The sequence below is a fragment of the Pygocentrus nattereri genome, chromosome 19 (assembly GCF_015220715.1).
Source record: "Pygocentrus nattereri isolate fPygNat1 chromosome 19, fPygNat1.pri, whole genome shotgun sequence".
Taxonomy (NCBI): domain Eukaryota; kingdom Metazoa; phylum Chordata; class Actinopteri; order Characiformes; family Serrasalmidae; genus Pygocentrus; species Pygocentrus nattereri.
The window spans coordinates 19,483,382-19,500,799 of NC_051229.1; the positions used below are offsets into that span (position 1 = coordinate 19,483,382).

Below are 17,418 nucleotides of genomic sequence, written 5' to 3' on the forward strand. Positions count from 1 at the left end.
TAAAAAGTGATAAAAATGATTGTGGTCAGCACAATGCACTGGAGCCTGAGAAGGAACTAAAGGGGCAAGACACCACTGGCTTAGTGAGACATCACTAACTCTGCAAAGGTTCTGGCGAGGACTGAAGAAATATGTGTATGCGTCAACGTTTCAGAATAAAAATGTCTCAATAATCCTGAGAAAAACAAGGGCGAGCTACACTAACAGGACCAACAACAGGGTCTTAACTTTGACAAAATGGTCTAGGCATATTACAAAAGGTCTGTTTCATTCTATTTTAACTGATAGGTCAAAACCATTTATTTTTGTAAGTGAGGTTAGAGTTAAGGTTAGGTTTAGAATACATTAAATGTAGGTACATACATGTCGTTACTGTCGGAAGAAAACCTTCACATCAAAGTCACATCACCAAAATAAGAACTTCATAAAAGAAGGAAAAACATACTTTATATTTAACGTAAGTCTATGCAATCAGGCTTTTTTTCACACATAATTTTGGGCCATGTCTATTGGTGCACTTATGAAATCCAGACACAATGTAAGGGGCAACAGGCATTTTCAAGACAAAAACTGAAAATTAAAAAATCTGTTCTAAGAGCAGTGAGATATATATAACTTTGTAACACACATCATCGTCACATTTTTTAAAGTCAAAACACTGCTCAAATAACAGCTCTCCCATGTTTTGTGTTTGTTTCCAGGTTACTGCATTAATGGCTTATTTGGCACAGTGAGGACAGAAGCATGGTGAGAACAGAAATAGGAGGGAAGGGTGTCATGTTATCAGAGCACCAGACAGATGGCCTACGCAGTGTAGAGAGTTTTTGTGCTTTTTTGACTTTTAATTGGGACAGAAAAGCCAGCTCTGAAGGATCTCACAGGGTGAAACATAAGAACTTAGTCTGATGGATTTATTCCTAAATAAAATCAACATATTATAGATTTATATTTGACTAGAACACTAGAATGGTTGATGAGATATGAACAACATATTCTAATGTTTGCAAATCAGCTTTCATTAAGATCTAAACACCTGTCTGTGAAGGCAAAATATAAAATATGAAAATATAAAGTTCTGGTGAGGAATCTCTCCAAGCTCAGGAGCAGTCCTGTCTAGACAAATATGACTTTAATGGTTTGAGGCAGAGTTTCACGAGCTTTCGAAAGCCAACTATCCACAAACTGCCCAGCCCAAGAGGCTTTTCAGACTCATGGTCTCTCTGTCTTTTCTCCTTAAAGTAAGCTCCGTTCAACATGTTTCATATGGAGATATGCAAAACTGTGACAATGTGCATCATGCAGGTGTGACAATGCATCATGGATAACGGATGTTCTACTGATCAAGCCACCTAATGCACCTGCATAGTTTAAATACAAAGTTTGCAAACATTTGGCACCAATCAACTACCTGCACTCCTCATGCCTCTCGGCTCAAGTGTTGTTAGTAAGCTGTCAACAATCTTATGAAACTCATGTTTCTTCATTTGTATTTTGTTCAAAATATCATAAGAACATCGAATCGTGAACCCAGGATTGCTACCCCCTTAGAGAATATGGTCTTGGGTTATTATAGTGCTTAGCAATCAAATGGCTGTTTTGAAAAGTACTCGCTCTCTCTCTCTCTCTCTCTCTCTATATATATATATATATATATATATATATATATATATATATATATATATATATATATATATACATATACATATACACACACACACACACACACACACACACACACACTGGATACACAATATGGCCATTTTCTCCTAAATTAGATACTCATGAAATAATATCGTGTTAAAGCCTGAAGTGATTTTCATGGTCATATAAACATGCGTTGAGTATGTTGCAATCAAGCATTGCTCAGTCCGTTTGACTTAAGAACCAATATTGATATTACATAAAACTGATAGTAATAAACTTAACACAATTTATGTACATATTATGTAAACTAATGTCAGTACTTCTGATCCAGTATGTTTATATTTAATGGACTGTGAAAAGCAGAAGGCACTTGCTTTTTAACATAAATCTTGAAGAAGAAGAAGAAGAAAAAAAAGATATGTAGCTATCTGTCAGATATAATTTGAAACGTGACGAATATATTGGTATAATTTAACCAATATCTTCCACTTCTGAAACACTTAAAAGGCTTTTGCAATGACCTCAGTCAGCGATAACACCAAGCCAATCTTTTCCATCTGTTGATTATCTATCAATACACATCTTGTGAGCAGATGTTACAGTTTGTGCTTAGGTAGCCTCTTTTTTCTGTTGGCAAGTGTGAGCCTGTCTTTCCACAAGCACTGCTGGACAAAGATCATTATAAAATGGTAGACTGACCACTTTGACCACTGTCTCTATCAGACCAGAATTAATGTGTTTCTAAGTCCTTAAAAATGATCTGTAATTTTAAATTACTCCAAGCTACTAATAACTAAGGTCTGCTTTGTATTGTGTCACGGTAGGCATTTAAGTCTGTAAGCAAGCTGCACAGCCAATGACTATTTAACTACTTTACCTTGTACAATCCTTTGTAACTGAATATGTCTAGCTGATTTGACATCATACTTAAAAGCGTGTTGAACTTACAGTTGAAGTCAGGCCTAATGGTGTTTCCTGCCAGCAGACTGTTGACTGTGATTTGGTAGATGATGTGGAACACGAGGAAGATCACACAGGCAAAGCACAGAGACTTCAGCAAACGCCCTGTGTGGCCTGTAGAAGACATAACAATATCAGGGAAAGGGATTACAAGATGTTATTACAAACACACACAACTTTAAATGAATACCCTATTGTATGTCTTGGTAACTATGTAACTGAATAACTAATACAACATAATTCATATGATTATTAATTAGTTTAATTAGATCATATTGGTGCCAAATGATTTGATAAATCAGACTAATCATGCACTGCTAATATGAATACAAGAATACTACATGAAATCTCTGAAACACAACACACAGAATTTACACACTCTTCCACAGGGTCACAGAACATCTCAATAATGTAGTATTTTTTGGATGAGTGTCCATGTTTTGGCCAAACAAAGCCATAAAGAGACTAACATCAGGCTGATGTAGGAAGAAAAGTGGCAAATCATGATAGAATGTAACCTACTCTGGTTAAAACGAAAGTAAGGCTGTTAAGGAAAAAGTATGTTTTTAGCAAATGCAGCAAAACACTCAGGAATGTTTATGTTGCACATATTTTGAAGTGATGCTAAGGGTTGTTTGGGTGATAATTTCACTGTGAATCCTTCATTTTCCACTGGATAAGGATTTTCCTGTTATCACTAGAGAACTATAAACCTTATCAACACTTGTTAGAGCTTATATCTAGCTGCAATATAGCTGTAATTATGGACACTCCTTTACATATCCAATAAACATTTTATCTTATAACCTACTGTAGCAAAAATACAGCAAGCAATAATCATGAGTTTCTGCACTTTCTCTTAACCAAATTTCCATATGCTCCAATGTATTGGTCCAACTGTTGCTGTGAAGCATGATCTCTAACCTACTCCAAACGACCATTAAGTTTAGTACAGAGACCCGAGGATCCCAAACACAGACCAGCTCCAGGTTGCCAGGTTTTTTAACCTACCTTATCTGACTCAGCCCTGGCTCAGGCCTGCCATGGCTTCATAAAACTGAGAGCACAAAACAATTTGTGCTAATTTCCCCTCAAGTTTGCCCCAGGCAGTCACAGAGAGGATAGAGAATGCTCATTAATGTGAGGTTGATGGAAAAGAGAGAGCCAGAAGCCTGTGGTTCAAATTCCCTGCTAAAACCCTAAACCACATCACACTGCTCCAGATGCGACTGCTTTTGTCCCCATAAAACAAAAGTGTAAGTGATGAGGAAAAGGCCACATTTTGGTAAATCTAGTGAAGCTTTTTTAAACAGGTTTTATCAAAAAATGACAGATGAGAAGTAAGTACTTAAATACGAACTTAAATTTCATTTCTGGTTATATTTAGCAATAATATGACAATTTTTAAATGTGCATTTTCAATGTGCATCCAAAGAAATGTGCTTGTGTTTAGCTAAAACTCCTAACAAGCATCTCTGTAAAAAGATGGAGACTGTCACTTAAAACATTTAATTCAAATGCAGTACATATACCAATCAGGCATAACATTATGACCAGCTCCTTGTTTCTATGCTCAGTGTCCATTTTTATCAGCTCCATTTACTATATAGGTGCACTTTGTAGTTCTACAATTACAGACTGTAGTCCATCTGTTCTCTGCATACTTTGTTAGCCCCCTTTTACCCTGTTCTTCAGTGGTCAGGACCCCTCTGGACACTCACAGAGCAGATACTATTTGAGTGGTGGATCATTCTCAGCACTGTAGTAACACTGACATGGTGGTGGTGTGTAAGTGTGTGTTGTGCTGGTATGAGTGGATCAGACACAGCAGGGCTGCTGGAGTTTTGAAACATTGTGTCCACTGTTAGACAAAGTACACAGAGAAACAGATGGACTACAGTCTGTAACTGTAGAACCACAAAGTGCTCATATATAGTAAGTGGAGCTGATAAAATGGACATTGAGTGTAGAAACAAGGAGATGGTCATAATGTTATTAGATAATAATAATAATAAAAAGGGCATTTCCCTTAGTTATTGTTGCTATGTCTGTCAAACGTTATTTCCAAAATAAGCATATTTAAATAAAGCAACTGTGATGCAACTTACCACATTTTAATCAAGAACATTTTTTCAGCATAGCACCGATTACACTGACTAAAAAGTTCAGTAATACAAAGGAAAATTCAGAAGCACAGAAAGGACTACATTTGTAAGAAATAAACAAAGTTTCACATGTTCAGTGTAGACATACATGTTTGAGAACATGAGAACAGAATGTGAATAAGCACTGTACAGTCCTATATAATACGACTTATCAAGATATCAGCAATTAAATTAAGACAAGCTAACTAGGAACTAACTGATATTAACTGATCTTGTTTTGTAATGTTATTTGTATATTACAGTAACCCAACTGCTCACCATGCAGTCTCACTTCCTGTTCTAAAATGCAGGGGTACAGCTAAAATAAGCCTCTGCCCATTGACTTAAAAAGTTTTGTGTTTAGGTAATGACATGTTTTATTATTTAGAAATTAAACTTACGATAAATTAAATCTTTTCACAACTTACAACGTACTGATTAGAGAAAGTCACCTCCAAATAGGAAGTATCCTAAAGATGATGATTTTGCACATATTTAGCGTATTACTACCCCTATGAATGCCTTGGTTTAAAAATAGATCATAATATAATCCTCTTAAATATCTACGGTCTGATTACATAACTGTTTTTAAAGTTGTTTACTGTGGGACCACAGCTTAAACTAATTTAGCTGAATTGCCCTTATTTGGCTCCTTTTATATGCCATGGTTATTTGTGTATGCAAGTCCGTGTTCAATCTCTGGTGACAATACAGGATACTGTACCCGCTCTTCAAATCTGTCCTAAGGCAAACTCTTTCATCATCTACATTTCACAGATGTGACTAAAATGCCTCCTGGCATAACCTTTCAGTACAGAGTACAAACTAACAATAGTTTCAAACAGCTGAGTAGTATTGAAAACACACTTAACGTCACAGACATAACACCCCAGGTTACTAAATGAGTCACAAAACCCACAAACAAATTAATCACTCAATGGTTAAATCATAACTGAAAGACGCATGCATCATGTCATATTTTATTAATGAAGCTGATTTTAACTCACTATTTAATGTTTAACATGCCACGAATGAATATTCTATCTGTAAAACATTAAATACAGAAGACTACATTAATATTTTACAGTAACTTATTTTCTAACATTTAATTATAGAATTTACTGTCTGTGTCTAATTTTTGCATTGCGTTTTTTGCTGCATTATCATTTACCAGATGTTCTTATCTAGAGCAGAGCACAAATAAGTGCCTATAAAAGTCTGTTTAACATCTTCAAGGGGAAAGCTTTATATTCATTGCCAATCTAGGATTTAATCATTGTCTGGAAGGTTGACTCTAAATATTAAAATATTTTATTAAATTAAAATATTTTTTCATAGTTGCTTTTATCTCAATGTTTGACTCTACAATCAAAAGCATCACTGAAGTCTCAAAGCCTTACCAACAGCTTTCTGAAAAAAAAAGACATACACATAAAGAAAAAGATATAAACCAGTTCTACAACACAGTAACAGAACCAACAGTGCCTTTATCAACACATAACTCAGTTATATTACTGTTGTAGAGTGTAAAGAATACAGCTTGGAACAGAAAACACTTGTTCCAGTTTAAGTGCTGCTATTGAAGAAGAGAAAATCTAGTTCAAGTGTTGAACACGTTGTATAGTGAGTGTGTGTGCTACTTTTATAGTATATATACACTGGATTAATATAATGTACTGAAGCTCGCAGGTATTCATACAGTTGACAAATACTGATGGTCAAATACACATAACTCTAGTCCTGCTCATAGTCCTGCTCACTTCTGTTAAACCTTTACTGTAGTGATATATCAGTCAGTGCTAGTCACAGACCACCCTTCATTGATTTAATTTCCATTCCACCCACTTTTCAGCATCAAATTATACGGAAGCCTCAAGAATTAAATATAGCACCATTTTTTCCAGTATTTAGTGTATCAACCCTTTACCTATTACAGCATCCGTTTTTTTTTCAAGAGACTTGCTTTTAGGTTTTCAAACAGAATCTGTAGGAACATTTTTCCTTACCTCCAAAGCTTAGTCTCAGAGATTGGCTGCTTGCCATTTCGACTGGAAATTAAATAAATAAAGAGTAGTCTCTAACTTTTGCACAGTACTGTATTAGTGAATTTACAGGTCAGGTCAGGTCTAAATCCCTATTTTTAATGAAAGATGATCTCATTATTGTAGAAATACTGATGACACCTGCATTGTGCTCAAGAAAGAATATCATTGCAATTTATCATGATAACAATAATATCATCATATTGTCCTCTTCTACAGGTATTACAAAACTATATGACTCTAACACAAAGTTCTAAGAAACACCATGGCAGAGTGCATTTTCTTTACAATGTAGGCAGGTCTCTTTAACTATTGATGAGGGTGTAATGGTCCACTTTAGAAACTCCCATCCTCTTCCTTTCTCTCCTGGTTTCATAAGACACAATGCAGTAATGTCCCTGCCCCTTCCTCTGACCACTCTGACTACAGCGTCTTTGAGCACGACACTTAAGACCACACAGCTACTGTGCTGTTGCATGGTAAAATAATCTGTAACAACAGTGACTCTGGTGACACATGATGGTCAGTATCTCCAATCTAAGACTAATGACCTTTCTGATGTTTGTATGTTATTGCCCTTCATGACTGTATTCTGTTCTCAACTGTCTTAGCTGTTTCAAATAATATTCATAAATGAGTGACTGAATGCATGAACGAATGAACAAAGTTGCTGTGTTTAGTTTGTATAGAAGAGGCTTTAACTTCATATAACCCAGTTGCAAGGACTTTCCCAAGGCTTTGCCACACAAGGCTACAAGTTTTTAATCAAGAGAGATAAAATGGCAAACTTTAAGTGTCAGTGGATCAATGCAGTGTCCTGCCCCAGTCACTGAATGTCTCTCAAATAATTAAACTTTAATGACCTTTAAATCTTTATTGTGACTACAAAGCACTACAAAATCGCGACGCTTAAGCTTCTTACATAAATGTGTAATAAAGACAAAAGGTATGTAGGAGCATGAATAAACAACAATACAAAGCTACTCTCATGAACTGGCTAGACATGATAACGAAGCAGGGTATATTAGAAATGAGTGAAATGGCAGTTATATCAGTATGTCTCTTATCTAGACAAACAATTAAATGGCACATGCACTATGTAACACACAAACATGCCACCACCACATCAGTGTCACAGTGCTGAGAATGATCCACCACCCAAATAGTACCTGCTCTGGTGGTGGGTCTGTGGGGGTTCTGACCATTGAAGAACAGGGTAAAAGGGATCTAACAAAGTATGCAGAGAAACAGATGGACTACAGACTGTAACTGAAGACCTACAAATATGCAGCTATATGGAGCTGATAAAATGGACAATGAGTGTAGAAACAAGGAGGTGGTTTTCAGGAAGTGGCCGGTCGGCTGTCCAATCTAGATATTTCGTCTGTGCCCTCAGCGGCTGCATGAATTTATTAAATTCCATCAACAGCCCACATTATTTAAGCTAAAGAAGCGCTGATTAGCTGAAGTAGGTACTGGATGATAACTATAAATAATTCAAGCTTCATCAATGAGAGGTTTGGAAATAAACACATTTGCATACATTAAATCAGAACTTATAATATTATTTGTATTTACTCTAATAATAGTGTTTTTTCCTTAAATGCATAATTACTTACTGTTCAGATGAATAGCTTTTTAAATATAAATTTTCACAGACACCTAAAACTAGCGCAAAAATGACATGTATCAGCTCAGAGTAAGACATTATTTACTCACTAAAATCATATGAAGTATTTTTTGCAGTAACATTAACTGGCACCCTAGAACATCTTAGCTACACTTGATTGACCTATTATGCACTGGTAGCGTGCTGTGTGTGGCTGCATTATTTCTGAAAAATAATTCTGAAATCAGATCATAACAGTATTGGATCAATACTTAACACTGAAGGACTAAGATCACTAAATAAATTGAATAATAATTATCTTAAATAATTTCATTCACATTTTTATGTCCATTGGTTTCTATTAATCAGCTATTTGGTGGATTTGGTTCAAGCACTATATTTAAACTCAGTGGTGAATTAGACCAGCTCTTACCTTGCATAGTTTTGGTTGTGGGCTCGGGAAACAGCGGGATGAGGAGGAGGTAGATTAGGTAGACCAAGGAGAGACCATTGTACCTGAACAAACACGCTACAGAGAAACAAGACACAACAAACACAAAAAAACAGACCATGGAAGATTTAATACAGGTAAATAAAAAGTTACTGCACTGTATAATCAACACAGTGATAAAATCTGTGAAAATCTAACATTTATTTAAGGCAAATTTGTCAATGTCATAAAACCTTTCCTCTTTCCTCTAAAAGTGTTATTACAACTCAGGCTTCATTCTGTGATGGTCTTTCTGGGGCTATGCTGCACAAACGCCAGGCTCACTAATTGAGCTCTGCAGTACTGAAATGTGGTTAATTTAGCTTTTCGTACCTCGTCCAGGTAATATACTGCACTGGTGCATTTCCAGGGAAATGGAATTCAGTATAAAACAACCAGAGCCAAAGATTAAATTAAGACAAGCTAAACAAATTACTTTTGCTACAGTGCAACCCAAAGAAAAGTAAGAACAGTAAAAAAAAACATTAAATCCCCTATAAATACCGTCATAGCAAACAAAAAACAAAATGAGGAGCAGAAGAAGCAAGATTGACTGCATTGAGATCTCCTTTCAAGACATGGCCATGAGCAAAGATAATTATAACTGATCATGTATGAACCACATTCATCAATACATTAAGGTTCAGAATGTCAATATATGAAGTCAACCAGATGTAACCCTTTAAATTAGCCTAATGCCAATATTTCATGTGATGACTACTTCATATATATATATATACACACAAACATTATCCTATTATATATATTATCTCAGGTTGGCTACACATCTCTCAGACATGTTTGTGGTAAAAGGTATAGGCTATACCAATAAATATATATGAAGATGTAATACATTTGTGTCTTCCATAGGCTTGAATCAATGCTGGTTAATGGTGCATTTAGGATATTGTGAATTTATTCAGCGAATCAACATTGATTCATAGGTCCATTGGTCAGAGGCTATGTAGTAATTTTCATAGGGCACTGTGAGGATAATTTCTTCATTAAAAACACCTGTTTTTAAACCTGCACTGGGACTAAAACTAAGTGACATATCTAAATCAAGCTCTAGAAAAAAATCATGCCACAAACTGTTGCCATATCATCACTACATATTTGAAGCACAAAACAAACAAATCCAATCATCAATCCAAGATCTCATGTTAATCTAACAGCGATCCATTCATCAAACATAAGAAAAACCTCAATGTGTGCCAGGCCATCAAGAAAACAATTACGTTGCAATATAGAAATTGCCAATAAAATGAAATTACATTCATTCAACTGGTGTCTAATGGCAAGGTCTGTGTCTGGTCAGCATTTCTTTCCCGTAAAAATGTGTGAAAAAGGGACAAGAGGAAGAAGTCTGATCTGGCCTCTGCAGAGCTGCTGCACTAATGGCTCTGAAGCATTGCCATCCAGATGGCGACAGCTGGACAATGGAGTCAATCCCTCCATTTCTTCTCTGCACTCACTGGACCAGGACATTTTTGTCATGGTAAATTATAATAAGTTTGAGCTGAGCTGTAAGTGCAGATCATTTTTTGAGATTTATTATAAATCCATCTTTTTTTGTTTCAAACTATGTGAAAAGCAAGGTTCCTCCTGTCGTTTTCACATGCTGCAGCCTCTGGCAGTAATCTATAACCAAAACATTCTGTTCATATAACATTTATGAAACACTGACATAATGCCACCCAATTTTAAGTTACGCAGTCCACACAATTACTGACTATGCAGTAAACTAGACAAATTTTTTGGACATAAAAACATGAGGACATGATGGATATTATGATGATGATTTCAGAGGCGATACACTAAGATTAAAATATTGTGCCTTGTGTCTTTAACTGGTTGTGCAGCAAATTTTTTTTGTAATGTAATAAAAGAGAAATAACTACAGTAAACTGCAACACTATAGTATGCAGTTAATTTTGTGCCAAAAGTTTAAAATTAAATGCTAAAATCCACAAGCAATATCAAAAATCTCCATGTTTTGAAAATGCAAATGAGTTAAATCAACTTAAATCAACTCTACTACTACTATTATAACTACAACTACTTACTACAAATTTTCACTCATTCTGATACACATTTAATATTCCTTTTTCCAGTTGGTTGTTTTGTAGATTTTTTCTTTGCTCTTTTGCTTTTGAAAATTTTCTTTTGCTTCTGGTGTTTGAAACCCTTTATCGGGAGGCGGTCGTCAAAGAGGGCGATAACCTGCATGTTGTAATGGTCAACTGATCTGGAGTTCCATTCAGCATGAACTGCCCCAACACGGCTGAACACGTCATTCTGAGTGCTGCCTCGTTCAGCATTATACCGTCGTATCCGACATGAGTAATGATTGTAAGTTCTTAATATAACACATGTTTATGGGTCCTGTGTTGACCTGTATAAAACAATATATACAACAACAAGGCTCATAATTGAGCATGACATCACCTTGAATGAAAGCAAGTGTGGCCAGTTAGTATCGCATCACAATGGATGAACATAAACGTACCCAATGAGGATTTTATCATAATGGAGATTGTGTTGTCAATCAGTGTGAGCTCACAATGAATGAAAACAAGCATTGCCAATTAACATGAAGTCACAATGAAAGAAAGCATTTCCAGGTAACAATGACTTCACAGTGAAACAGTGTTACAGGTTAATACAAAAAATCCATGCTAATTGAAAATCTTAGCTTTTATTCACTGTTAGTAGGGCTGGTCCAAAAAGCATTTTAAAGGCTTTGTATACTTGCTAGTATTTCTCAAAATCACCCTCAAAAACAATCATATTTGATGTATTCTTTATATTGTATATTTTAGTAATACTTATTTATTTCTAGATGGCTGCTGATGGAACGGACACATTAGATTTGTATTTTGTGTCCATCAAAAAGCCTATTTTTTCCTTTTTTTTCCATTTCCAGATCTACAGATCCAGTCAAAATAATAACTTATTTAAATGTGATGATCTTGTAGTTGCCCTGCAACCACTGCGCTGCCTTAATGGTATGTGGAGACTACTCTTCTCTGATACCAATAGCGAAAAAAAAAAAAAAAACTTTGTCCATGATAGACAGATTCGCCATTTCTGCTATCAAGTTTGAAACAAGCTGTAAAACTGAAATTAGAAAAGAAAATGAGGAAAAAGCCAAGATTCCCACCTGAAAAGGTTAATTATGGACGGAACAGTAAATCGAGAAACAAATACCAACAGTACAAACAAAAACAGGTATCTGAATTACTCAGGCCAGCCCTAATCACTGCACTGAAATGTTGTTCCTTTACGCACCTCCTTACAGAGACATGCTGAGTTTGTTCTAAAGCAAGATCATTTGAACTACATGGAAAACAAAGCAATTTCACAGTGATACAAACCCACAGCTCTGTCATCAGACAGAGAAAAAAAGTTAACATTGAAATAAGGACCCTCTAAACACCAAAGGGGGCATCAACCTTATATATCGTCACAATGCACACGTTTGTCCTGCTGATAAAACACACAACCAGAATGCAGAGAAGAAGCAGAGCGCTGTCTGAGAAAAAATGACTGTCATCTGAGTCAAGCTGCAAACTTAAAACTTGAGCAAAACCTGTGAGTGACGATCTGTGTCGACATGACATCACCAGTACATAAACAGTAGTTTTGGTGTGGGGAGGGATGAGCCAAAATTATCTGAGGTCCCTTTTCATCCAATTATGTCGAACCAGACTCAGCAATACTCCAATCACTTTTCAATGTTCAATTCTGACATATCCACGTGTCGTAATGGCTGGACTCAAAACTAATTAAGGTGTACTGTATTATGTATTGAAAGGTGGGTAAAATCCTTACTCATCTAAAGTTACGTATCCTCTGTGCATCCCTCTGTCTACGCCACACTGACTGCAGGGCAGAGAGAGTGTTATTTACCCTGGAAATAATGCCCACTGAAGAGCTCTAACACACAATTACGCAATGAAAACAAATGGAGTTCAATGCCAGGAGAGTAAAGAGTAGCTCTCTGGTGTAAGTCAACATGTTCAAAAATGCTTCACTTAATTCTTGTATTTGTTTTGAAACCTACATATTTTAGGGTCCGCGACCCTAACGGAGAAGCTGCTTAGAAAATGGATGGATGAATGGATGGATGGATGGATGGATATTTTAGGGTGCCATCTAAGACAGCCCTCAGTCATCAACTAAAAACTGATAACCTCCTAATTCACAACAGCAACTGACAATCAATTTGACAACCCAATCACAATGAAGCACATACCAAGTGTTTTGTAATACACATAGATTGTAAGTTTCTCTATGTTCATGCAAATATGAGTTTTTGGCTCAAATGGTAGCAAGTGTGACAGTAACAGGGCCTTTGTATCCCTGCAGTTTCTCACCAATGAACAACCACCCATACGTATAATTCTGAAAAAGATGTCATGTCACAAAAGCCTAAACTTTAGCATGTACTACCATAAACTAGGTGTGAAAACAGCTTAGAATCTTATGCAAAGGCTTATTTTAAAGTTTGGTAATGCTTAAAGAAAAAATATGGAATCAACTCTTGTCAAAGCTGAAATATCCATAGCGGTATGAGAAAATGTGAGTGGTACTGTGCCATCTCTACACAAAACTGAAGAATCTCATTCATTCACACCTAGAAACCGTCAATATAATGTACAAGCTATTTACTGGTTGTCTCAGAGTGCGATGAATGTTATTTTAATCATCTCTCTGCTGATCTACGCTTCAGAATATTCTGAAAGAGATTTCAATTACTTAATAGATCAGAACACATTAGATGTCAGATAGGTTAATTAAACTGTAGCAATTCAAATAATCATTAGGTATTCAAACGATGAGTGTTTTTCATTTTTTGTCACAGAATTGCTTTGTTATGGATCATTTGGTATCAGCAGTAAAGCTGAAATATTCTCATCATGACAACCACACTATACACACAGGCTCATTTCAGAGCATGTAGAACATCTAAGGATAGGTTAAGCTAAGTTGTTATGTATTTGTCAGCCATTATAGGACTGTTTACAGTGATGCTCATCTTTAGTTGTAGTGAACTTGGCCTAGCTCATGAGCATGAATTTAAAAAAGCAGCGGTTTCAGAATGCAACAGTCTTGCGTTTGTCTTAACTGCCGGGTTTGACCAGCATGGCGAACCGACTCAGTAATAATTGATGCCTTTTGAGAAGTGGAAGCCACAGCAGCTGTGTGCTGTGTTTAAAATGATGTGGTTTGAGAACACCTAAAGATTTAATGTCTACATCATTCTTGATTATTTAACCTTTGCACGATTTTTTTGAGCCTGAAATTTGAGAAACCTGAGCAGTAAACAGAGAAACATTAACCATCTGATATTATTGAACTTGATACAGATTAACAGGCATAAATAAATGCACAGCAAATTACACTAACCGAACCAGCCTACATGAGGAATTGCCATTACATATAGAGGTCAAACCTCTAAAGTCAACAAATCACACTGTTATTGATCCGTCACTTTTCCGTTAACTCACATCCGTCAAATTATTTCGTAGAAATGTGAAACAGGCACAAAAGACTCCATTTTTACAGATTTATAGATAGCCAAACCGAATGTAAAACAAATATTTTACCATCACTTGATAATGTTTTTCATTAGTTAAGAGCATCTTAACGCTATGATCCTTTTGGCCTTGTTTCCTTGGTAGTTTCCAATAAATTGCGTCTCAGCACAGACATCTCAGAGTCTTTAAAAGCCAGAACAATCAGCAAGTAGTATTTATTAAGGACTCATCCAAACAGCAGATCACTCATACAAGACTGTAAATGACCCTGTTTCCCATAATTCATTGTGTTCTATTCATCTTCATTACCCGTGTAGATTTCCTATCTTCTCCATATTGTTTGTTCCTGTTAGCATGGAACATTCCTGTGAGTGACCTCTGCTCATCCCCACTTAAAAAAGAAAAATCATCAAATATTAAAGGTGTGTTTACGATAATGGGCAGTCAATTTTTCTCTCCTCTCATGCCACATTATTAATTCATGCGGTTAAAGCGACTTTCCAGCGATTAATGGGGATGCGCCACAGCTTGGTGAGATTGCTTTCTGAGGAAAAAGAAGAGACTTTGTCAGCTGTCAGGCGATACATTATCAGTCTATACTGTTGAGTGGATCTTATCTATGGAAAGCTCCAAGCTGCTGAAAGCCCACACTGAGAGAGCGATTCTGAGTATTATGAGTGACAGTGGCTTAATTCTTATCAATTGTGGTCACCCATACATCAAATTAAGACCTTCGATATGTAAAATTAAGTGGCATTATTTATTACATGTAGATTTAAAATGAAGTGCTTGGTGTTTGATGCCTAATGGATTACAGGAATGGCACATTAACACCACACTGCAATATCTGGGTCCAATTCAATAACTGTGTTGGCACAACACAGAGAGCTCCATTTTGCATTTTGTCAGAGATGAGTACTGGCAGTGAAACCTGACCACTGTTAAAAGGCTATACATACTCAAAAACACCCAGTGAGATTTCAGAGATATGAACCTGTGTGTATTCAATATAACACCCAAGTACTTTTGTTCTATATATGTGAGTCCTGCATCATTATAAATCCACAAAGAGGATGCACTGTGTTGTGATTCCTGTTATTTTCTTAGGCTATTCTTTTAAAAATACCACCTAAATCAAGAATTTAAATTGTGTGAAATGTTTTCAATGTACCTTTTTTCTCTTTAACATCTTTCCATGGCAAACATTAGAGTTTGAAAGAAGAAATTCAGCACGCATGTAAAGAAGAACTTTTTAAAAAGGCAGGCGAACACAAAAGTCACCTTCATTGAGAAATATGCCTTTTTAGCAGTTCAGCAGAAAGAAATGGAGCTCTAAAGTGGTTTTATTTGTTTTGTCTTTTCCCCAAAAATCTGCTTCAAGTGAAAATGTTCTGACTGCAGCCCAAACCCACACGGCCGGCCTCACACACACACACACACACACACACACACACACAAAGCTCAAGAGCTTTCACAAAAAAACTACCATCTGATTCTGAATGAACTCCAAATGTAAGACACTGTCTGAAACAAAGCAGAAGTCAAAGATCTTTCCTGAGTCAAACACACTAAGTCAGTTTCCCAGACAGGGATTAAACCTAGACCTGGATTGCATTCTTCTTTTCAATGGAGAATCTCCAGAATACAGAAGACTGCTTAATCCAGGACTAAACTTAATCCCGTCTGGGAAACTAACTCAGGGTGTTTGAGAACATTTTCAGTGGATTCATTCTCGCATTCTGGTAAATTCAGTTTCTTAATGTTTACTTGCAGACGAGAAAAATGTGAGGAAAAAGACCATTAAATTTGAACCCTAACCCTATCAGAAAGTCTTCAGCTGAGAGTCTCTGAGATGAGGATGTAGGTATACTCACCTGCCGCCAGGCAAAACGGCAGCAGTAGCCTGAAGACGAGTCCACACACGACCTCGCTTGCCATGGCCCAGAGGTCTCACATCCAGCTTAGTTCAAAACGTCAAAAAAGCGGAAAACTTCTGCTGTGCGGTTCAGTTAAAGCAAATGAACTTGGCCGTGTGGTTTCCCTTCTCGAGTCCGAACAAGGCGGCATCGCGCTACATGAGTCCCTCAGAGAGTCCCCGGGCTGCTTCACTTCTCAGCTCCACAGATTTCACGCAGTTTCACGCTTCTCATTAAAGTGGTAGACTCACCTCGGCACAAAAACGGAGGCAGGTATCACTGAGTCACAATATTCAGTCTACTGGTAAAAGTGTGTTTTCTTGCTTTTCTGTCGCCGTTGGTTCAACTTAACGGTCAACACCAACCACAGCGTTCAATGAAATGCCGGACAAAAAGGTTCTCGGTGCTGTTTGGTGGAGTAAACTGAGTAAATACTTGTAGTCTTATGTGAAATTTACTATCAGATAAATGGTTTCATATTTACCTCAGGCTCGGTTTCTGAGGCGGTGCTCCTCCGCACCTCAACCAAAAACTCCACGAGGCTGCACTGACTGAAATGCTGCCCGCTCACGGGGCAATAACAAAATAATTCATACGCAATCAGCGACACAACCAATGAGAACCAGCGCGAGAGGCAGTTTAACTCTGACCGCGTTCTTTCTTTCCCACCCATATTCAGACAAACCCCGCCTCCTATGCTAGGATTGGCCAATAGATTCCACTCAGACGCAGTTCGATATGTGGTTTGAAAGCTAGTATGAAATACTAGCCAATCCCAGCGCAGAACGCGGGATCGTAGCAACCAATCCGCGTGAGAGAGGCGGGGTTTCCGGAATACAGGTGGTGGGGGGAGCACTCAGACAGCGCCAACGTTCAGTAGGAGCTCCGGTACATTAAAAATTTGTTGTTGTTTTTTTGTTTTTTGTTTTTTAGAGAAGATTATTCCTGTCAGCCGCCTTGTTGCAGATGTATCTTCTGACTGACTAACTAATATGTAAAAGAATCAGGTTTTCAATAACATCTTCCGTTTTCCAAGCGCCTAGAAAACAGTCACAGCTGGGGAAGTCTGC

General features: G+C 36.9%; 1 protein-coding gene across 3 annotated transcripts in view; it reads right to left on the reverse strand.

Annotated features, from left to right (window-relative positions):
- Positions 1 to 16,875, reverse strand: part of LOC108414168 (piezo-type mechanosensitive ion channel component 2) — an 86,946-nt gene extending 70,071 nt beyond the window's left edge. For all 3 annotated transcript variants that reach the window (XM_037531148.1, XM_037531149.1, XM_037531150.1), the window contains exons 1-3: positions 16,307 to 16,875; positions 8,833 to 8,928; positions 2,593 to 2,718 (exon numbers count right to left, since the gene is read on the reverse strand). In XM_037531148.1, the coding sequence (XP_037387045.1) occupies positions 2,593 to 2,718; positions 8,833 to 8,928; positions 16,307 to 16,370 (286 nt within the window). In that variant the 5' untranslated portion in view covers positions 16,371 to 16,875. The remainder of the gene's footprint in view (positions 1 to 2,592; positions 2,719 to 8,832; positions 8,929 to 16,306) is intronic.
- Between the last annotated feature and the right edge of the window lie 543 nt (positions 16,876 to 17,418).